Source organism: Fonsecaea erecta (genome assembly GCF_001651985.1).
Source record: "Fonsecaea erecta strain CBS 125763 chromosome Unknown Scaff2, whole genome shotgun sequence".
Taxonomy (NCBI): domain Eukaryota; kingdom Fungi; phylum Ascomycota; class Eurotiomycetes; order Chaetothyriales; family Herpotrichiellaceae; genus Fonsecaea; species Fonsecaea erecta.
In genome coordinates, this window is record NW_017387245.1 from 2,084,068 (window position 1) to 2,105,947 (window position 21,880).

Genomic DNA, 21,880 nt, shown 5'->3' on the forward strand with positions numbered 1-21,880 from the left:
CCGGCAATATCGCTACCACGACTTTCGCGAGCCATTTATCCACCATATACGTAGACGGCCTTGTCCTGCACTCACTTCGCTCTTCCCATCCGTCTCTCCTTTTGCCCACCGAGGCCGACCCGGACTTTATATCCCTCCAGTTGGCTTGCTGACCTGTAAGGAGTCACCAAGCCGACTGGAACGGAGCCCATCACCAGTCTTTCAGATCTTCATGCCGCGAAACCCTGCGGCGAAGAAGCATCAGCACAATAACCGCCATGAGAACGGTCTTGTAGGTCCTGGCAAACGTGTCACCAAACAGAAATCGAATGGTCATCTCAATGGCACTGCAAAGGGCCCTGTCCCAACCGACCCTGTTCCACAACCCAGCCCGACCGACAATCCTTCGAGTGCTATAGCCAACGATCGATCTCTCGCAGCTACTTCCGAATCGCAGCAGGACTTGTCCAAAGGTGCTCCCAATTCTCACCCCGCGCCCGGCGAGCCCGATTCGGGCGCTGTCAAAGAGAAGGAGACAAAGTGGGAGACGAATGGATCTGCCATGTTACATCAAAGACGAGGTGATATGGTGGCTTCCCGATCCAGGTCCTCCCATGAGATCAGCGCCCTGCACCTGGCCTCGACAATCCTGCGCTCTCGCCCCGCCTGCGATACTGTCTCGTTGCTGATCGTCCTTCTCGCACTACCGTCGATGGTCTTGACAATTGTCCAGGCCTTATTCGCGTCTTTGACCCTGATGCCAGGAGGTGGTGCCCCAGCTTCGCTAATCTCCTTGCTCGACATCTTCCAGGGATCGGCTGGTGTCCCTAACATCAGTACTACCGCCATCGTGGATGCAATCTGCTTTGGACTGTGGGTCGGACTCTGGACGTGGGCTCAAAATTTCGCGCTCGACTTGGCTCAGATACAGATTGCGATTACGCTTGGAAATGGCAGTTCTGGCAAGAACAGCAGAGTCAATACATTCTGCGTGGCAGGAGTGCTGCTGCTGCACCTGGCACGGAGTCGAGATGTTCGTCGGTTTCTCTATTCGAATCTGATACCTGTCGACCTCCTCTCCCAGACGGGGCTGATGGACTATCTGAAGTTTCTACCCTCAGATCATGATTTTGGCGACAGTCCCGGCGCGCCGTCATATTTTCGGAGTCTATTTGCCATACACATAATCGCTCAAGGCGTAATGGCAAGCTTTCGGCGTTATATATCCTCCTATACCACAGGAACAGCCAAATCGAAACGCATAGATACTGAAGCCTCAGCGGGATCCGTGTCGGATGCTTCGGTGCTGGATGGCTCCGCGCCGACGGCTGTCTCATCGTCTGTCGATTACCAGCCACCCCCAACCCCTGGGTTCAAAGACGGCAAGGACAGCAAAGGCATGAGTGCGAAGAAGCGCAGGCGTCAGGCAAACCACGTCAGAAGCAGACAGCCATTTTGGGCTGCTCTCGCCAGCACCAAGGTTCATGTCTTACGAGAGGTCGAGCACAACAAGGCTCTCCCAAGTGTTGGGAATAAGGAAAGCAGCCCTTTCGAAACATCTCACCAAGACCTCGTTTGGATCACCAATGTGGAACCTTCGTCGATCTCGTTTGAAGCAACCTACATCTATGAGTCGGAGCAAGCATCAAAGCCTCCTCAGGGAACAGACTGCAGGCCTTTCTACGTTCGTATCAATGGCGCCAAGTGGCATGCGGTATCCCTCGAGCCGGTCGAAGATTCCTCCCGCCATGACGGCGCCGGTGCCCAGTGGGCGGGTACGATATCGGGTCTTGCGCCAAATTGCACCTACACCTGTACATTCATTAGCTGCGAGGGAGACGAAGGCTTTGCATCCATCATGGTCAAGACGCCGATGCTGTTGGATAAAGATGTGCCCGCCTCAATGGCCCCGGCGTCAGTTCGCCAATCCTCAACACCGTCGTCGCCTACCACCACCCTGAAAAACTCCATTTCGACAGCAGAAGCCAGGCTAAACGAAGCCCGCAATCGACTCACCAAAGTTCGCCGTCAGCACAGAACCGCATTAGTCAAGGTGGAAAAGGAAGTAGACAGCTTCAATACTCGACTGAAAACCGCTAGTGATGACACAAAGCAAAGACAGAAATTGTTACAAGCTGAACGGAACATTCGACAGACTGAAGATGCGACCCAGGAGCTCGACGCTGCTCTGGAAAACCTGGTTTCCACGCCTGATGATGAGAGTGAAGACCACGCCACCGCCAAAGAAACGCACGATGAACAGCAGAAACTTCTCTCTGAAGCCAACGATGCTCTAGCAAAGGCACGTTCGACAGCGCATGACGACAAGGCTTGCGTCAATCAGGAATTGAACGCCATTGTCACGCGAAAAGAACGTCTTACTGCCCGCAATTCTAAGCTGACCGAGCAGCACGACAGGATCACTCACGCCAACGCCCAAGGACTAAATGAGAAAGAGAGAAGAGCTGCCGAGTCGAACGCCAAGGGTGCTGAACAACAGAAACGCGAGGCCGAGCTAAACCAGGAGATCTATAATTTGGACAGGGATCTGAGGAGTGCGAGGCTGCGATGGGAAAGCAATCTGCGCGAACTTGACATCTTGGAGAAACAAGAGATGGCTCAAAGACAAATGATGCTCAGCAACAGCGGTCCTCTCACGCCAGAAGGTGAATTGCCTGGTACTCGAGCTCCTCCGCAGCACGCCCGCCCTTATGCCTTTGGGAGCTTTCAAGCATTTCCCAACAGCCCCGTCATCCCCGAGGTCCAAGGGTCGCCTTTCGCTGCCTACGCAAAGACCCTCCCTTCGGGTGACCAGCGTCGACCGAGATCGGACACCAATCGCTCTGCTGGCGGAATTAGCAATTTCTCTGCCGACTTTGAAGACGCCGACCCGATTCCGCCAATGCCAACCACCACCGAGTACGATATGAATGGTCGCAAAGGCAGTGGCAGCAGTAGGGGCAAGAACAACGGCAGTCCAGCGGCGGCGGGGGCCATTGGCGGCGTACTACGCAGTCCGCAAAGAGGGAGCTACAGTCCAGGGCATATTCCGGGTTCAACTACGTGGTAGGACCACCAAGTTAGTCGTCCCTCTGGATGATTAAGGCTTTATATCAGCTGGTCGTAGGTTCTGTCGTTGTCCACGTAGGTGGTGGATGATCTGCGATAGCTTCTTACCAAAAAGTGTTCCCAATCTAGATCTACCGAGTACGCATCGTAAACGAAGTTAATGCTGCGCTTGACATGTCGTACGCCAAGAGCCTGAGGTCTGCTGGGTCTTTCCTGAAGGGTATTATACCACAGTGGCTGTCTCACTTCAGAGAAACCTGATCAAAATCCTCAGAAAGATGAAGGAACTGCGTCGAGCCTGGATATGTATGCCAGTAGATGGGCGATGCGAAGGATCCCGCAAAATGAGTCAGATGGGGGAATCACGTGACGTACTGTACTCAATAATCTTTACTGACTGTACCGCATTTTCAGACAACTTGACCGGATTTCCCACCCTGACATCCATACATGCGCAGTCTGCTACGAACGTGTAGCACAGGTCTGCCAGTCAGTCGACGCATTTACTCCATATTCCCGCCCTCAAACCTCCGCTGTAGCCCACGGTACTGCGCTACGATGGGAAAGGAGAAGAAGAAGAGCAAGGATGTGGTGAAGAACCCGAAGGGCACGCGAGACTGGTCTGGTGAGGACATCGACCTGCTCAAAGCTATCAGGAGGCAAATCGAGAAAGTCTTCGAGCACTACCGTGGTCTAGAGCTGGACACTCCCGTCTTTGAGCTGCAAGAGGTTTTAAAAGGAAAATATGGCGAGGATTCCAAGTTAATTTACGACTTGCAGGACCAAGGCGGCGAGCTCTTGTCACTCCGCTACGATATGACGGTGCCGTTTGCCAGATGGTTGGCCATGAATCCAGATATTGAGACGTGGAGGAGATACGCAATAGGAAAGGTCTACAGGAGAGATCAACCTGCCATCTCGAAAGGGCGCATGCGCGAGTTCTGGCAATGCGACATCGACTTTGCGGGCGAGAGTGCTCCGATGTTCAACGATAGCGAAATGATTTCAATCATCGTCAAGGTCTTCGAAACGCTGGAGTGGAGTGGGAGGTACACAATCAAGATCAATGACCGAAGAATATTGGACGGGCTGTTCGAAGTTTGCGGCGTCCCCGCGGAAAAGATCAGAACGATATCCAGCGCAGTCGACAAACTCGACAAGCTGCCCTGGGCAGAAGTAAAGAAGGAGATGGTTGAGCAAAAGGGTCTGGAAGAATCAGTCGCGGACAAAATCCAGACGTACGTCACCAGGAAGGGAGGGAAAGAGTTACTGGAGGAGCTACAGAAAGACGAGGCTCTCATGGGCAACCCTAAGGCGAAAAAGGGCATTGAAGAGATGGAGATACTGATGCGTTATCTTCGGAGGTGGAAGGCTCTGGACAAGATTTCCTTTGATCTGTCTCTGGCACGTGGCCTCGACTACTACACGGGTATCATCTACGAAGTCGTCACCGAGGGTTCTGCCCCGACACGCACACCTGCTCCGGCGACCGACTCTGCACCTCCCATGGCACCTGTTGCTGCGAATGGCGCTACCAACGGTATTCCCAAGAGGGAAAAGAAACAAATCTCCGAAGACGATGACAGATCTGAGGACCCGTCTGTGGGTGTGGGATCGGTGGCTGCGGGCGGTCGCTACGATCACCTCGTCGAAAGATTCCGGCCTGATGCCAATATCCCTTGCGTGGGTGTGAGCTTTGGCATTGATCGCATAATTGCCATTACCAAAGCCAGGATTGCCAAGGGTGAAAAGTTCAGTTACATCACTCGCAACAGGACCGACGCTTATGTCATGGCGTTTGGCGGTTCTGGCTTTGGAGGAATGTTTGAGGAGCGGATCGACATCCTCGTTGCTCTGCGGGATGCCGGTATAAGAGCGGAGACTTTCTGGAAACAGAAGGCGAAGCTGCAAAGACAATTCAAGGAGGCAGACCGTGCCGGGGCACCAATTGCAGTCATCCTCGGTGAAGATGAACAGGCACGTGGTGAGGTCAAGGTTAAGCAGATGGGTCTGCCAGAAGGGGATCCGGAAAAGGAGGGCGTGCTTGTCAAGGTTGAGGATGTCGTGGCGAAAGTCCGAGGACTGCTGGCCAAGATGGACGACTAAAAGTCGAGGTCTGGGGAAGGAGGATCGGGACTATCATGGAGTGACTTTCGAGATAGCGCTCCGAGCCTGCAAGGCTGTACTCTGTATTATTAGAGCATCGCCTAGATAGATAAGGCTGGCCAATCAGAGACGTGAAGAGACTATCCTGTTGCAGGTCCCGTGCCAAGCGCCCAGCTTGAAACACCTCCTGTGTCTCAGCAGCCATTGTCTGGAACAATTCAACCTCAACCTGATACCCTCCAGCCACTCGGAGCTTCAACTTCGAGACTCTGATGAAGAAGCAAACGTCGCAGCTGGTGTTTGAGATCCAGGTTGGCCAATCGCGACCCGATGGAAGCCCGCTGCAACCACTTCGCCTCTCCTTGCCGGGCTCTTACCATGCTCACTTCGTGGCATTCGCTGTCTGAAGCCGCTGTCCGGAAGCCCATCACACCGAGAACAGCCAGCTCCCTTCAATTTGGCTCCTCGTCCATGTCCCCTTTCCAGGAGGACTTCAAAATGCCCATTTAGAGTCGCAAGTTTCGCCAGAAAAATCTCTCATCCTCCATCTCCCATCTTCCTCATTCCCCCTCCAAAAGAGTCGTTCGTTCTTTGTTGCTGGTTCAGCATCTAATTTCTATTCTCCTTTTTGCCATTCCTTTGTGAAAAAGCAATTCTCAATTCTATCGCGATGCCGGCTGTCCGCTCCTTTTTCACTCTTTCCGTTTTGGCTGCTTGCCTGGCGCAAGTACGTGGCCTCTGCAACCTCCCCGAGTCTTGTGTTACTTCTTGGCTGACTGACAGATAGGCTTCGGCTGGTTCCAACATGGGTCCTCCTTCTGGGGACTCTAGTTGGGGAAATGAAGGTAGCGCTGGCTACGGCGGTGGGCAGGGTGGCTCTTGGGGTGGTGGCAACGGTGGTGGCAACGGCTACAACAATCAGTATACCTCGACCTGGGGAGCTGCACCAACCAATGTCGTTCAAGCTCAAAGCTGCCCTCCAATGAGTTGCCCGCCTCCGATGACCAGTACTATGACTGAGACGGTGAGTTGTCTGGAATGCGCCAACCTGTGCCAAGTTTGGCAGTACTGATATCGCGAATTGCAGACCACCGTGACCGCTGTGTCCCCTTGTACTGGAAGCACCGTGACCGCCTATGTCACTCAGTGGATGAATGCTCCTCCCGGGTGCTGGTGCGGTGCTGGCGGCCCACCCTCTGGCATGGAATGGGGAGGAATGGGCGATGCTGCCGTGTTCACATCCACCAATCCGTCCTTTACGCCTGGTCTTTCGTCCATCCCAGCATCCGAAGCCGTCCAGACTGGCGTGACGGTAGCTGGTGCTCCACCAGCTGCGGCACCGACCGGGACTGTCTCTCCTGGTGGTTTCTTTGGCGAGTCATCAAGTATGTCTCCCAATGCTATCGTGAAAGTTTGAAATCACGTCGCTGACATTTCTCCAGGCTCTGCGATGACGACATCTGGTACGATACCTTCTGGCCCTAGCAGCAGCGTCCCGTCTAACATGGCCGAGCCTACTAAAACAGGGGAGGCTCCTAAGCCAGAAGCTTCGAGCTCGACTACCAGCACAAGCTCATCGTCAGCAGCGATACCTTCATCAACCTCGACAACTTCTACTACTACAACCACGAAATCCTCTTCATCATCGTCATCAACATCATCATCATCGTCATCATCAACGACAACATCGACAATCTCCTCTTCAAGCAGATCCGCCGCATCTGCGGTGGCCGCCTCAGCGACAAGCGGCGGGTTTTCGATCGGCTCATTCGATACCATCGACCCTGCAACCCTCACGCTCAAGAACGCCTTGACGTTAGGCATTGGAAGAAGAGCACCTGTACCGACTACGTTATCATAGACTCCCAAAAAGAAACGCAAAAACCGCAACAGTGAATGAATATACCCCTTGGTTTTGAGGACGTGGACGACATGGATCGGACAGTACTTATTGCATTTCATTTCGTGTATATTGAAGCCGGACTCTAGGCAAGGCAATCCTGGTCCTCAGCTTTTGGGCGACACTTTCTTATCAGAAAGTGCTTCGTGTTTGATAGGAAAATCTAACGCAGGGGTATCCTGGACGCGGAGTATATTCGCGTCGTCGGGCCCTGCCTTACTACCATCACCACCTTCCATTCTCGCCTTTTTTGCTCTCCTTTTGATCTCGCGCTTTGAAAGTGGTTTTTCCTCTGCTGGGAGCCGATTGTCCTGATCCGCAGAAGGCACAAGGATCGACTCGGACGCCTTCCGTTTCAATCCATTGACGGTCGTTTCCTGCTCCTTTCCCTTTGCCCTTTGGTTATGAACAGCTTCATGTCGCGTACTGGTCTCCTTGCTCTCCCCTCCGGCCCTGATAGCGGCTGAGGCTTTGCCAGCCCCGTCAACGACATCGATCACACCTCGAAAACTTGTCCGTTTCACACGGGCTAATCTCACGACCTTTCCGGCTTCTTCACACAATGCTTCCTTTCCTCGCTCTTGTCCCAGCCCCCATATCATCGCCAAGTTGATCACGTCATGGGGTCCTCTCACTCCCAAGGCATTTTTGGCTTCACTGCTCAAGATGATCCCCTTGCCTCTTGTTGCCCGAATCAAGGCTGTTGCACCACTGATCAAATTTCTCCTCGCCTCATTGTTTCCTGCTGCCTGAACCGCAGGGGAGTAGCATATCTCAAAACGAATCCCACGCTGTAGTGCCCCGGAAATGGTTTTGAATTTCAACGGGAAGGATAGTCGTTGGGAGAAGTCGAGAGATATCAGATCGCACTCAAGGGATGTACAGCAGAGTTGAAGTGTCTTGTCTGTCGTGGGGCGAAGGGCGAGCAAAGAATATGCCGGCGAGAACTGAGAGAGGCGGTGGTTCTGGGTGGCGTCTGAGATGGTGAGCGTCAGTCGCGTGAGGACTGTGTTGATACTTGCTGGAATGGTGATTGAGGACAAAGGGATAGACTGAGGTGTTGGGGGCAGTTTCCCTGTGACGGAGACAGAAATAGCGACCACTGAATAGCCCAGTTCGGCATGAAAGGCGAGTGTATGAGAGAGGTCTACATGGTTAGGAGTGTACACCACGTTAAGGTCGTGAAAAGGCATGTTGTTGGCTTTGGGGGACGCAACTCTGCGCCGGTTCGAGGGCAACGACGAGCATATTGTTACTGGGGCCGCTCTCGAGTCGAGCTCCAGCACAGATCTCAGCGTTTTGCACAGAGGTTGAGTGCTGAGTTCCAAATTGGTGAAAAAAAAGTTGCAGTTGTGGTGCAGCTTGGTGGTGCCGGGGAAAATATATCCGTTGGTGGTAGCGAATGTCAAATCCAGATCCCTGCCTAGGTGGGATGGCATGCAGATCTCTGGGCTACCACACCACAGATCGCTTTCCGTGCCACAACTTCGGTTCCCTCAATTCCACCCACTTATTTCTCCATCTTCATTGTTTGGCCGATTGCCTTCAGTCACTAGGCAGTTAGTCAGTGGCCGTCTTGCTACGGGTGGCCGTGCGATTTCTCTTCACAGCTGTCCACGACGTCGTTGCACTCCTTAGCCCTACCCTGCACTCCCGTCTTCCAACGCATGACACAGCCCCACGATCTCCTCGCACCGCAGCCGACGCAACCGCAGCCATGGCGCGAGTTTACGCGGACGTCAACGCCAACATGCCACGGTCATACTGGGACTACGATTCGGTAGCCATATCGTGGGGCGTGCTGGAGAACTACGAAATCGTCAGGAAAATCGGTGAGGGCTTTCGATGAAACGGCACATGGATCATGAGGGGGAATAAAACTGACGGGGAGTGTGCAGGTCGCGGGAAATACTCTGAGGTCTTTGAGGGTATCAACATCGTGAACTACCAGAAATGCGTCATCAAGGTGCTCAAGCCGGTCAAGAAGAAGAAAATTAAGCGTGAGATCAAGATCCTTCAGAACTTGGCTGGGGGTCCCAACATTGTGGCACTCTTGGACGTGGTACGCGACAGCCAGAGCAAGACGCCCTCCCTGATCTTTGAGAACGTCGACAACACCGATTTCCGGACCCTCTACCCCCGCTTCGTGGACTACGACGTGCGTTACTACATCTTTGAATTGCTCAAGGCCTTGGACTTCTGTCACAGCAAAGGGATTATGCATCGAGATGTGAAGCCGCATAACGTTATGATCGATCATGCGAAAAGAAAGGTGAGCATAGTCAGATTGTTCAGGATTTGCTGAATTGTGACCACGGTTAATATGCTGACGATGCTGGGTTACATAGCTTCGGCTGATCGATTGGGGTCTCGCTGAATTCTACCACCAAGGCACAGAGTACAACGTGCGCGTGGCCTCCCGCTACTTCAAAGGGCCTGAGTTACTTGTCGACTACCAGGAATATGATTACTCTCTGGACATGTGGTCTTTGGGAGCAATGTTTGCTTCCATGATCTTCCGCAAAGAACCCTTCTTCCACGGAAATAGCAATTCTGATCAGCTCGTCAAAATCGCCAAAGTTCTGGGTACAGACGATCTCTTTGAGTACCTCGACCGCTACGACATTGAGCTCGACGCGCAGTATGACGACATACTTAGTAGGTTCCCGAAGAAGCCGTGGCAGAGCTTCGTCAATGCGGACAATCAACGCTTCGTCAGCCCAGAAGCTATTGACTTTCTGGACAAGCTGTTGAGATATGATCACCAGGTATGATCCACGCAGGTTGTTGACTACACAGTGGTCTTGAGGCTGACTGTTCTGCACCAGGAGCGTCTTACTGCACAGGAAGCAATGGCACATCCTTACTTTGCCCCGGTCAGGAATGCGGCAGCACAGCAACAGCAGCAGCAGAACTCCCAGAATCATGTCTCGTGATATGATCATGGCTGCTACGTCCGCCAACCCTTTTCTGGCAGTGGTTCTCGCAGAGGAAAAGAGTATGAGGCATTCAAGGAGGTTTCTCCGAATGAGTGACGAGAGATGACGATGATCCAATCTCCGCGGCGCCGCGGCAATGCAAGAACATCCGGTTCGAGAAACGGCCCAAAGATGTGGAGGCTCGAGACCAGTGAAGGCCAGGACGAGATGACGATAAAGCCCGCAAAATTGTCTTCAGGGTCAGGACAGGGATGAGGAGCTGGTAAAGGGGTTTTGTGTTGCAAGAAACCCAACTCAATTTTTTTACCCTAGCGTAATACATTCTCATATCGTATAGTTGCCTAAATTTTCCTCGCTCCGTGACTATCTTGTGACTCCGTACCCGAGCCCGAACCCGAACTGGCCTATCTGCCCATCGCAAGGCTGGCATTAACCGTACGAAAGCCATCATTTGGCCTCTAACACCAAACTGAGGAAGACGATCAACCCGGCAAAGGGCTCAGAAGACTTTCCCTCCGTCATCGATGAGCTCTGCGTTCCTTGGTTCTGTGGGCAAGACGTTCCAAGCTGTCATGACGAAGTTGCGTTGAGAATTGTTCTTGCAAGGTTGACTGATTCTCTGTCTCCTTTCACAAGCTGCTCCGCCCTCGGCTGAGAACCTGTTTCTGCTTTTCTTTCCCACCCTCCTTCTTTTTTCTATCTGTAGTTTTCTCTCGAACTCTAGGTCTCCAGTTTACCCCTGTCCCTTTAACACGAACTTGATGGGAAGAAAAGGTGACGAAAGTCAACGGAGCTCTCGTCATGTCTTGTCGCACTGTCGGCAGTGTTTAATTTCGAGCTTGTTGATCGAGAACAAATCTACATGCTATGAAGCACCCGTCCTCATCTACTGCATTTGATGCATTACGGTTATCGCAACAGATCTACCCCAAGTTTTATCGTCGGTCTGATTGTTACGGCAAGCTTGATGTGTGGGCCGATGATTACATTATTCCTGGTATCCTCCGTGGTCAAGCTCGAATGTCCTCGCTCACTGGGGCAACTTGCTTGCAAGCCATCCTTCGTCTGGGCTGAATTTGGGATTGGTTCAAGTTGAAAATGCGAGTCATTGTCGGGATCCTGGTCGCTGTCGTCTGGCATCGTGGGGGGATCAACTAACGACCGCAGCAATGAAACCCGGTCATTCTGCTGCATTGTCATCTCGCAGCCTAGTAGTTTCTCCAAGACCATGCCTCCTGGAAGACATGCCTGTCTGACCATCCGCGACTCGTTGATGGAGAAGGAATGGAAGCAAACGGGTTGCTCGTTGATGTCATGGGTGCCAAGGCGCTAAGGGGAGGCTGCATGAACGACATGCTCTCTCTTCGCACTTCTGGTTTCTTGTAAGCTTCTTCAGGTGGTTGAGTCATTGTCGATAGACTTTTGAATACATCAATTCTTGCCGTGAGGCCTTGCTACCGTGCTTGAGGTCTGTTGTTCGGGCCCGTTCGGGTTGTCGATTCGGATGCTTTCCTCCGTATTTTGCAGCACGTTCGTAGGAGCAAGGTAAGCTTGTCAGCATTTTTGAAGACCACCCGAGAACGAGTAGAGCATCCAGAACATCTGCAGCCGCACAATAGCAGTTTGGATTCTATTCAGATACCATGAGAGCGCTCCTCCAGTGGCATGGATTGAAAGAGAGACCAGATCGAGGCTTGTTGTCTGAAAGGGAGGGCATCGGCATGCCTGCCCAAAAGGTCAGGGATATCAAAGGTGAAGATCACATGGGATCTTGGAAAATGAAAACATATATTTTGGAGCTGCAGAATTACCTCCAACAATCGCAAAGACCCCTACTCAGGAAAGAGACTAACAAGAGTCAACAAACCAAAAAAAAGAAAGAGACTTATCGAAGAGTCAATAAGCGGTGGAAACAACGGTTCTAGTAGGCGATCCTCCTCCCTCGATCCTCCGATCTGAGGTCGAGCCCCAGACATGTCTGGTCGAACTAGCACCGGCTAGCAGGCAACATGTCTTCGGTTCGAACCTCACTCCTAGCGAATCGAGATGTACCAGGATAAACCAGCACCGGGCTGGAAGACAGTACATCTCACGGAAAAACCTGCCACAAGCGGGTTTCACTTCCCACCACCCCCATATCAAAGGGGCTGGTGGAAAAAGTTTTTGCATTTTTGCGCAGCTGGATTTTTTTTCCCTTGGGAATGCGATGTGTGTGTGTGTGTGTGTGTGTGTGTGTGTGTGTGTGTGTTGTGCCCTAAGGAAGTTGTTGATGGCGGCCTCCAATATCAGCTTTGCGAGGCTTCGGTTGGACATTACGCCAAGCCTGGAAAGCCAATAACAAACACTTCAGGTAAGAATATACGGTGTGTATATACAGCAGACTACACCTCGAACGTTTGAAAGAGCTCCTTAAAATACTGTGCTGTATTATGATAGCCCTTCCCTTGTTTGCTGGACAAGGAGCTGAGAAATGACAGGCAAGCGGAAAAGGTAATTCACAACCTCATATCAAGGCTATGGCGGGTATGAATGAAACCCCAGACTTTCACAAGGACCATTGCCATGGTAATCGATGACTGGTCGACTGTACCAGACAACATTCCCGGGCCGACGGCTTCCCCTCGGGGCTTTAAGATTTGTGGGAGCACCTTCCAGGTGTAACGAGCGTCAGTACGATTCGGCTTCATGTGGATCAATCTGGAAAAGGTATCACTTTTGCTGTTTGGACCGCTCTTTCTGGCTTCGTGCTTTCCCTACTCTTTTGAGATTAAAGTACACCAATGGATACAGATTGTTCAGCTTCTTGGATCCCATAAATCTAGCAAAGACTCTAGGGATTTGGAGCAAGCAGATCCAGGTTACGAAGGAAGGGTCACAATCTGACATGCCCCCCTATCAGAAGGTGGCAGCATCGGCACCATTCTACACCGTTTGATTTCCCACCCCTCGTTTTATGATGACTATTTCATCCCTCTCAAGCCGAGCTCGATAATATACTATCTCGGTAACCGATATATCCTCGAAATGGCATGGGTTCAGGGGCCGGATAGCCTTAACCTTGGCGTGGGATTGCGGTCGAGGCTTCCGGTGCCTTGCTGACCTGCATTAGTCCATGGTCATCCAATCACAAAACGCGACTTGTTGCCCAGTACAAGGGCTGCTATCGACGCATTTCTTACGTTTCTCGTGTTTGCGCCACATGGGGCCGACCTGGACTGTTTGTCAAGGCGAATTAGCGACGCTTGCTGTCGACCATGCGAATCCTGAGGAAACATCCGTGCCGGCACTGTCCCCATTTTGACACTGATTCTTCTTGTCATCTCGCTGGGCCGCGTGAGATCTGAAGTCTACTCGTCCTCGGGCGCCATGTCGGACTGCAGGAGTGGACATCCACCGACGCCACACATTGCATTGGAAAAGCGTCGTCGTGAAAGGGGGTCACCGCCCCTTCTCGTCAACAAGTGTTTATATATTGTCTGGTTCTTGTGTGAGGATGGTAAGTATCTCTTTTGATTTCATACTGATCCATGCTTTCGCTGCTCTTACTATTCGTCCGTCAAGTCGAAGAACTAAGGCACCAGCCTTAGCGGAGGAGGCTTGGTTTCCTTGCACAACGTTCAAGAATTCTCAAACCAAAGACACCTCGTGGTCCTACAATCCTCCTCTCCTTTCAACAATCCTTGTGGCTTTCGGGGACCTCGGACCAGCCTGTTCCAGTACTTTCCTGCCAATCCATTTCTTTGCATAACTCTACACTGCAGAGGTTTGGCTTGAGCAATAATGTCGGGCCCATCAGACAATCTTACGGCCCTTCTTGCCTTGCGCGACTCTCTCAATGCCTCGATTGACGCGCTCTCTTCGCTCACGCCGGAGGAGAGATCCCAGGCTCCAAAAGTCAACCCAGTACGTCAGCAAATATGGTCCACTGCTACTCGAATTGTTAGTGAAACAGCCAACCCGATGCAAGAATCAACTCGTATCGCCTTCATGGTGAGGAAGATATTGTCCCCCGCGTTGCAGCACCAGTTTGTTCATTAATGTTTTCCAGCCATGGCTGAACGCGGTTGTGCGGACCGCCTTGGAGCTAGACCTGTTCAACCTTCTTGGACAGTCTACGACTGCATCTGAGCTTGCGCAGAAGACCGGAGCGGACGTGACGTTGATAGGTGAGCTCGTTCTCGTACCGCAGGAGGCAGGACTCTGCGAAGCTATGTGCTGACATTCGTCAGTGCGCATCATGCGGGTCTTGACGGGCTTTCACATTGTCTCGGAGCTTGGGGAGGAAACATATGCCGCGACGCCAGTTTCACGGGCTCTTACCATGCCAGCCACGGCGGATTTGAACAAGCACATGTGGGTTTTACCTTCCCACTGACCAACTCATCTTGTCTGTGCCCTATTGCGAGGGATGCCATTGACGTCTTCTATGCTCTCTCAGATTTGACAGCAGTTGGGGCTGCATTGGCAAAATGCCTGCTTACCTTGCCAAACTCGGTTACAAGAACCCTGAGGAGCCTGACAATACCCTCTCACACTATGCAACAGGGACTGACTTCTTTGCGTACCTACGTAATGATCCTGCGCGCCTGGCTCGTTTCAATTCGGCCATGAAAGGCGCGGCGACGCTGGTCGCGAGCCCTGTCCCGAGCTCCCTGCTCGAGCCTGGGGCAGCTGATGGAAACGGCGTGGTCATGGTCGATGTCGGTGGAGGCCATGGCCAAGTTACGCAGAAGGTCATGGAAGAGAACCCACATCTGAAGGGACGTTTCGTTGTGCAAGATCTCGGCGCTATTATCGAGGAGGCACGCGCTAGAAATCCTGAATACGAGGTCATGGAGTACGACTTTTTCACTCCACAGCCTATTCGTGGTAAGTGCCTGTGCCATGTGATGGATTCCCTGCGTTGGACTGTCTTTTCCTTAGACGCCCTGTGCAAGAGACATGTCCCCTCGTCTCCTGCCTACCTCAACTAACGTCTACGCAGGTGCACGCATCTACTTCATGCGTCGTGTCTTACACGACTTCCCGGATTCGAAGTGCCGCGAAATCCTGCGGAACCAGATTCAAGGCATGGTCAAGGGCCATTCGAAATTGCTTGTCTGCGAGACCGTCCTGCCGGCTGTCGGGTGCAGCGGCTTCGAGTCGCTCGCGGACATCAGCCGCACTACCTTTTGCTCAATGCAACGGAGCGCCAAGCAGTGGACGGCGCTGCTGGCGAGCGTAGGCCTGAAGATTGTCCAGATCTGGCCTGCTAAGGGAGTGGGATCCTTTGCTGTCATTGAGTCAGAGCTCGAGTGAGGCACAAGGATAGAACTTTGAGCAAGAGGAACAGGAATTAGAATTTTCGCCTCAATCGTGTTGGTTTGTGCTCATAATCGACAGCTTTATTCTTCCCAAAACGAGCCATGATAGTTGAATCCAGTGCTGTACATTCCTCTGGTGAATGATGGAAGCTGATCAATGCTGTCGAAAACCCCTAGGTGGTTAGTCTTCCAAGTAGTCGTCACGTGTCACCCGCTTTACGTTCACAGAGCGGTAAAGTGTTTATGCTCGTCCGTAGTTCTAACGCAAGGTTCAATTTGCGACTCATAAAGGCCCCCCCCCCAATCAATTCCATAGCATTGTCACACTCGTATATTGAGCCTGGATCGACTCGCCTGGTCGATGCCCCCTTTTTCGTTGTATTAACCACCCTAGAATTGACTTGAGGAGCAAAAAAACAGTGCAGCCAAGCCGCAAGGCAGTCGAGCAAAATACTTATCAGATCTTTACTTCGGCGCCCTCCTGCTTGGAGACGGCTTTCTCGTTTCAACATGGCACTCAACGCCGCATCACATAACATAAGTACGTCGAGTTGTGAGTGTTGACCGAAGGGCGCAACATACGCTGACAGTCATGCAAGCTGGCGAGCCAACTGGTTCCCCCTCTGGACCACCGCCTCCAGTGTCCTCCGACATCACCTCTACGGCGAAAGGTGCGGCCGCACAAGACGCCATGGGCCAGAATGTGCCCGGAAAGGATTTGCAAAACAACGAAAAAGGCCAAACCGTAATGGGCGAAGCAGGCAAGGAGAAGACTGCAAAAGAAAGTATGCAAGATAACCTCGAAGGCCCGCATTCATAAACTCTTCACCCTCGCATTTGCGTATGGGGTAATCTGCACTACACAACATGACATGACTCACCTGAAGCCGAGTACCGGACTACCAGACGTTCCATGGTGTATGACTGGGAAAGGAATCTAAAGGGCGGGCAAGGTCTCGTAGTCATATCATTCTTTCTTCCCGCAATAACAATCCACTCGTTGCACCTATAACGTCACTGCTCTCATCCACTTCGTCCAGGGAATATCACATCTGACCATCATGCTTTCCGCAGTTGAGAAAGAACGTAAGAAGGCCGAAAAGCTCGCCAAATTCCAAGAAAAGCAGTCGAAGAAGCAAACCGCCCCCGCTCCGGCCGCTGATGCCCCCAAGACCGCAAAGAAGGAAAAGGTCCGGAAGCCCGCCGCCGTCGATGCCTACGAGCCCCAGAAGATCGAATCGGGCCGTTATGAGTGGTGGGAGGGCAGAGGCTACTTCAAGCCACAATTTACAAAGGACGGCAAGGTCAAGCCAGAGGGCAAGTTCGTCATTCCGATACCTCCACCCAATGTGACAGGGTCACTGCACATGGGCCACGCCCTCACGAACGCGCTGCAAGACACAATGATTCGACACGCAAGAATGAAGGGAAAGACGACGGCCTGGATTCCCGGCTGTGATCATGCCGGTATAGCCACGCAGAGCGTGGTGGAAAAGATGGTTTACAAGACCGAGGGCAAGACCCGGCACGATCTAGGGAGAGAAGTCTTACTGGATAGGATTTGGAGTTGGAAGGAGAAATACCACGCCAACATCACCAATCAGCTCAAACGTCTCGGAGGGTCCATGGACTGGTCGCGCGAGGCATTCACCATGGACGACGATCGCTCGTTTGCTGTGCGGAAAACGTTTGTCGACTTGTTCGAAGAGGGTATCATTTACAGAGCGGACAGGTTGGTGAATTGGTGCTCTGCTCTGTGCACCTCGTTGTCGAACCTCGAAGTGGACAACAAGGAGCTCAAAGGGCGAACGAAGTTGAAGGTGCCTGGATATGACAAGATGATCGAATTCGGCGTGCTCACCTACTTCAAATATCCCATCAGCAAAGGAGACGAATCAGACAAGTCTTCGACCTCGCCAGATCGCTTCAAGGGATATGAGTTCATCGAGATCGCTACGACCCGTCCGGAAACCATGCTTGGCGATACAGCTATTGCCGTGCACCCCGATGACAAGAGATACAAGCATCTCGTGGGCAAAATGGCCATACACCCCTTCATTCCAGATCGCAAGATCATTATCATTGCGGACGAAGAAGTGGAGATGGACTTTGGTACCGGTGCCGTCAAAATCACCCCTGCACACGATCCAAACGATTTCAGCAAGGGCAAGAAGCACAACTTGGAATTCATCAACATCCTCAATGACGACGGCACGTTAAATGCGAACGCAGGGCCCTATGCGGGCCAAAAAAGGTTCGACGTGCGTTATGCTGTCATCAACGACTTGAAAGCGCTCGACCTGTACACGAAGCAGGAAGATAACGCAATGACGATTCCGATGTGCCAGAGGAGCAAAGACGTGATTGAGCCAATTCTGAAACCACAATGGTGGATGAAAATGACTGACATGGCCAAAGCTGCGGACGAAGCTGTCCAGGACGGCCGGATCCTTATCAAACCTGAATCGGAATCACGACGCTTCCATTTCTGGATGCAGAATATTCAGGATTGGTGTATTTCTCGACAACTTTGGTGGGGTCATCGAGCACCCGCCTATTTTGTGGAACTTGAAGATAAGACAAGTGACGAAGCCGACAGCGCCTACTGGGTGGGGGCCATGGACGAGGACGAGGCTCGGGCCAAGGCAGAGAAGAAATTCCCTGGAAAGAAATTCACGCTGAGATGGGATGAAGATGTGCTCGATACTTGGTTCTCCTCCGGCTTGTGGCCATGGACGACGCTTGGGTGGCCGAAAGAGACTTCCGACCTGCGGGAATTGTATCCGACCAGCATGCTAGAGACTGGATGGGATATCCTGTTCTTTTGGGTGGCCAGAATGGTCATGTTGGGTCTGAAAATGACTGGCAATGTCCCCTTTACCGAGGTGTATTGTCATTCCCTGATCCGAGATGCAGAGGGACGGAAGATGTCTAAGTCCTTGGGCAACGTGATTGATCCGCTGGACATCATCCGAGGTATCACTTTGGAGGATCTTCACAAAACATTGTACGCGGGCAACCTTGATCCAGCTGAGATTGAGCGCGCCAAAACATACCAGAAGACGGCGTTTCCTAAAGGCATTGAGGAATGCGGTGCCGACGCCCTGCGGTTTACTCTGGTGAATTACACCACTGGTGGGGGCGACGTGGCCTTTGACATCCGGGAGATTGAAGCAAAGCGACGGTTCTGCAACAAGATCTACCAAGCGACCAACTTTGCGCTTGGAAGACTCGGAGGAGACTTCGTCCCTGATGCGAGACCAACGGACAACAAACCACAATCACTGGCAGAGAAGTGGATTCTGCACAGACTCAACATCGCCGCGCAGGAGGTCAACGATGCCATTGAGGGGCGGGAGTTCTCTGTGGCTGCAGGCACTCTCTATCAATACTGGTTCACCCAGCTGTGCGACACATTCATCGAGAACTCGAAATACATCCTCACCCCGGACGCTCCTGAGGAGGAGAGAAAGTCGGCTCAGCAGACTTTGTACACAGCGCTTGAGGGTGGTCTGCTGCTGATGCATCCTATTATGCCCTTCTTGACAGAGCACTTGTGGCAGAAGCTTCCCCGTCGGAAAGGTGACACGACTGAGAGTATCATGATCGCGAAATTCCCCGAGTTCAACGAGAAATTGGACGCTCCTCAAGAAGCTCAGAAGTACGAGTTCATCATGGACATTGCGTCGGGTATGCGAAGCTTGCTCTCGCAATACGCCTTCAAGGAACCCGGAGACCTGATCATCCAAACTTACTCGGATTCAGCTTTCAAGACTGTGTCGGAGGAACAGACGTCCATCAAATCTCTGGGTGGCAAATATGCTGGCAAGATTGAAGTCCTGCCACCGGCTACGAATTCCATCCCACCGGCTGGGTGTGCTCTGCAGAGCATCAGCGCCGATGCGGCCGTGTATCTCAAGATTGCTGGACGGATTGATGTGGCTGAGGAGCTGAAGAAGCGCCAGAAGAGCATTGAGGATGCCAAATCCCGCGCGGAGAAGAGCAAGAAGATCATGAGCGGAGCCGGGTGGGAGAAGGCGAGCAAGGATACGAGGAAAAAGGAGGAAGAGAAACTGCAGGACGCCGAGAGCGAGGTGAAGAGATTGGAGGAGGCAATCAAAGACCTGGAACGGTTGAAGCTGGAGGGTTGAAGAGACGCAGGGGCGGTCACAGGAGAGTTGAAGTATAGACCTTCACCTTCACCTTCACGATTGTTGTATCAGAATACTAGCATTTGTCGAAAAGTCCCCATGAAAGAGGATGTAAACCACAAAATCTTACTTTTTACAGAAGACCCTATATTCAGGAGATGCAGCCTTGCCGGGGAATACGGGAGGCTCGGCTGGGCCTTTGTCCGCAGAATCTTTTCCCAGGATACTGGATATTGTCGATTAAACCGAGCTCACGAGCAGCAGATAATGGGAGACAGGCTGTAGAGGTCGTGTGGACAGGGGGAAAATACCTACGAGGTATATAGCCTAGTGATAACAAGTTGAAAAGCCCAGCGATCTCGGGGAGTGGCGGGAGAGATGCCCGTCGAGTTCCGGGAGCACAGAGGATAGAATCAAGAATACAGTATATTAGTACGAACTATTATTTGACTTCGTCGATTATTCCTAAGACACATGGAGCTTGCTGTGGGCCTCTGCGACGCGTCCAATTACGTGCTCCCCAGTCATACACAGCTTGTGTCGAAATTTTGTAATTATTCTGTCTGCAGGGGTTTTTCTAGTCAGTCTCCGGTCTCGCCGTCATATGAGCAGCATGGGTTGAAGAGAGAAAGCCCAGAGTAGAGAGGTCAATTGACAGTTTTTTGGTTCTTCTTTTCTCCCCTCTCTCTCCCCTTCCCCCCTGCGTTTGCGAGCTGCGCGTCTCCTCCCCCCAAATGCCGCTGACGCACTGGCTCCGCGCTGAAACGCGACACATGCCCTCCTGTCAACGAGCCTGTCTCAGCATTACCAACTCGGGTCCAATCCTGTTTCGGGGTCGAGGATGCAGAGCCGCAAGCTGCTTGTCCTTTCTTCATAACAGTAGATTGCATGCTCCCCGCCGTATTTCGCCATCGTCCTTCCCAGTCTTTAGTCCCCTCCCGAACGGCAGTCCTCCAGCCTCACGATCGCCAATGACGCGCACGAGCACCCAGCAGCAGTCGAGAGGTCATGCAGGGCACTCGCACCACGGCCACGGCCACGGTCACGCACACGATACCTCCTACCTGACCTCCCAGAACAAGAATGATGCCGGAGTCAGGATCACAAGAATTGGGCTGTTCGTCAACCTGGGCATGGCCATTGGGAAAGGGGTCGGAGGTGTCGTGTTCCACTCGCAGGCACTGATTGCCGACGGCTTCCACGCCCTCACCGACCTGGTGTCCGACTTCATGACCCTCGCCACCATCTCGTGGTCCCTGAAACCCGCGACGAGCCGATTTCCCAGTGGATATGGCAAGATTGAGAGCTTGGGTGCGTTGGGAGTGAGCGGGCTGCTGCTCTTCGGAGGTATTGGGATCGGCTTAAATGGTTTGGATGCCCTTTATACACAGTTCATGCTCGATCCTGCGGCTGTGGTGCATGCCCATGAGCATGCGGAACATGGCGGTGGGGGGCTGTTCTCGTTTCTAGGACACAGCCATAGCCATGGACCTGCGTTACCAGACCTCAACGCTGCGTGGCTTGCGGCGGGCTCTATTGTGGTGAAAGAATGGCTATATCGAGCGAGTAAGTCGCAGCTTGGACGCCGACCCTCTATACGCGCCTGCTAACTTGGCCCTACAGCTATGAAAATTGCCCGAGAACGCAAATCGTCCGTTTTGGCCTCCAATGCAGTCCATCACCGCATCGATTCCTTGACCAGCATCGTGGCCCTTGCCACTATTGGTGGCGCACACATCTTTTCGGACGCTTCGTGGCTTGATCCCGTGGGCGGGCTGGTGATTTCAGCCATGGTAATAAGAGCAGGCTGGAACAACTCAAAGACCGCTCTCCTCGAGCTCGCAGATGTCACCGTGGACGATGAGATCAAGAGCCTAGTCCGTAGAGCTGCGTCCAGAGCTCTGAAAGGCGATACCGCAAAGGGTATTGAGCCGGTTGAGTTTGGCAACGAGACAGAGATCAGAGACATCCAAGGGGTTAAATCGGGTCAGAACTATCTGATAGATATCGAGCTCGGGGTGCCCAAGGACTTCACCCTAGAGCAGATGCAGAATATCGAAGAGGCTGTGCGGGAGAGATGTGGCTCGAAAGTCCGCGGAGTCAGACGGGTTCGCGTCAAATTTGTCCAGCTGGGAGATATGGATGCCACCCTTGCCGGCGACTTCATTGCTACGGACGTGAGTCCAAGGAGCAGCCCAGAGCCGGAAGATGAACGTGATGAGCATGGCCATCACCACCACGAAGAAGGGCAAGGACATGACCATCCTCACCAACACTTGAATGGCCATGCCACGACAGCGAGCAAAAAGAAAAAGGATTCCTGAGCCGTTATGGGAGCCTCTTTTGGTTCCAGCGTGGCAGCGGAATATTACGTCGGGTGATATCAGGCTGATATCATTGCGCCAAGAGACCCATTGAAAACGCTGCTCCCCT

The 21,880-nt window shown here is 52.6% G+C and overlaps 9 protein-coding genes across 9 annotated transcripts; 8 read left to right on the forward strand and 1 right to left on the reverse strand.

Annotated features, from left to right (window-relative positions):
* Positions 1–211: 211 nt before the first annotated feature.
* AYL99_02508 (hypothetical protein) lies at positions 212–3,049 on the forward strand (the record flags this gene model as incomplete). Its single annotated transcript, XM_018834024.1, has 1 exon — positions 212–3,049. The coding sequence occupies one exon, from the start codon at positions 212–214 to the stop codon at positions 3,047–3,049; it is 2,838 nt and encodes a 945-aa protein (XP_018696648.1).
* Positions 3,050–3,606: 557 nt separating this feature from the next.
* Positions 3,607–5,154, forward strand: AYL99_02509 (hypothetical protein; the record flags this gene model as incomplete). Its single annotated transcript, XM_018834025.1, has 1 exon — positions 3,607–5,154. The coding sequence occupies one exon, from the start codon at positions 3,607–3,609 to the stop codon at positions 5,152–5,154; it is 1,548 nt and encodes a 515-aa protein (XP_018696649.1).
* Positions 5,155–5,824: 670 nt separating this feature from the next.
* Positions 5,825–7,050, forward strand: AYL99_02510 (hypothetical protein; the record flags this gene model as incomplete). Its single annotated transcript, XM_018834026.1, has 5 exons — positions 5,825–5,881; positions 5,942–6,178; positions 6,242–6,539; positions 6,597–6,617; positions 6,695–7,050. 5 exons carry the CDS (start codon positions 5,825–5,827, stop codon positions 7,048–7,050), a joined length of 969 nt encoding a protein of 322 aa, XP_018696650.1.
* A 111-nt stretch (positions 7,051–7,161) lies between these two features.
* On the reverse strand, positions 7,162–8,247 carry AYL99_02511 (hypothetical protein; the record flags this gene model as incomplete). Its single annotated transcript, XM_018834027.1, has 1 exon — positions 7,162–8,247. The coding sequence occupies one exon, from the start codon at positions 8,245–8,247 to the stop codon at positions 7,162–7,164; it is 1,086 nt and encodes a 361-aa protein (XP_018696651.1).
* Positions 8,248–8,771: 524 nt separating this feature from the next.
* Positions 8,772–9,990, forward strand: AYL99_02512 (casein kinase II subunit alpha; the record flags this gene model as incomplete). Its single annotated transcript, XM_018834028.1, has 4 exons — positions 8,772–8,886; positions 8,953–9,326; positions 9,403–9,822; positions 9,883–9,990. The coding sequence occupies 4 exons, from the start codon at positions 8,772–8,774 to the stop codon at positions 9,988–9,990; spliced, it is 1,017 nt and encodes a 338-aa protein (XP_018696652.1).
* A 3,783-nt stretch (positions 9,991–13,773) lies between these two features.
* Positions 13,774–15,291, forward strand: AYL99_02513 (hypothetical protein; the record flags this gene model as incomplete). Its single annotated transcript, XM_018834029.1, has 5 exons — positions 13,774–13,983; positions 14,042–14,159; positions 14,223–14,346; positions 14,432–14,862; positions 14,978–15,291. 5 exons carry the CDS (start codon positions 13,774–13,776, stop codon positions 15,289–15,291), a joined length of 1,197 nt encoding a protein of 398 aa, XP_018696653.1.
* Positions 15,292–15,806: 515 nt separating this feature from the next.
* AYL99_02514 (hypothetical protein) lies at positions 15,807–16,116 on the forward strand (the record flags this gene model as incomplete). Its single annotated transcript, XM_018834030.1, has 2 exons — positions 15,807–15,837; positions 15,896–16,116. The coding sequence occupies 2 exons, from the start codon at positions 15,807–15,809 to the stop codon at positions 16,114–16,116; spliced, it is 252 nt and encodes an 83-aa protein (XP_018696654.1).
* Positions 16,117–16,357: 241 nt separating this feature from the next.
* On the forward strand, positions 16,358–19,447 carry AYL99_02515 (valine-tRNA ligase; the record flags this gene model as incomplete). The annotated part of the gene is made up of 1 exon (XM_018834031.1): positions 16,358–19,447. The coding sequence occupies one exon, from the start codon at positions 16,358–16,360 to the stop codon at positions 19,445–19,447; it is 3,090 nt and encodes a 1,029-aa protein (XP_018696655.1).
* A 971-nt stretch (positions 19,448–20,418) lies between these two features.
* On the forward strand, positions 20,419–21,771 carry AYL99_02516 (hypothetical protein; the record flags this gene model as incomplete). Its single annotated transcript, XM_018834032.1, has 2 exons — positions 20,419–21,013; positions 21,071–21,771. 2 exons carry the CDS (start codon positions 20,419–20,421, stop codon positions 21,769–21,771), a joined length of 1,296 nt encoding a protein of 431 aa, XP_018696656.1.
* Between the last annotated feature and the right edge of the window lie 109 nt (positions 21,772–21,880).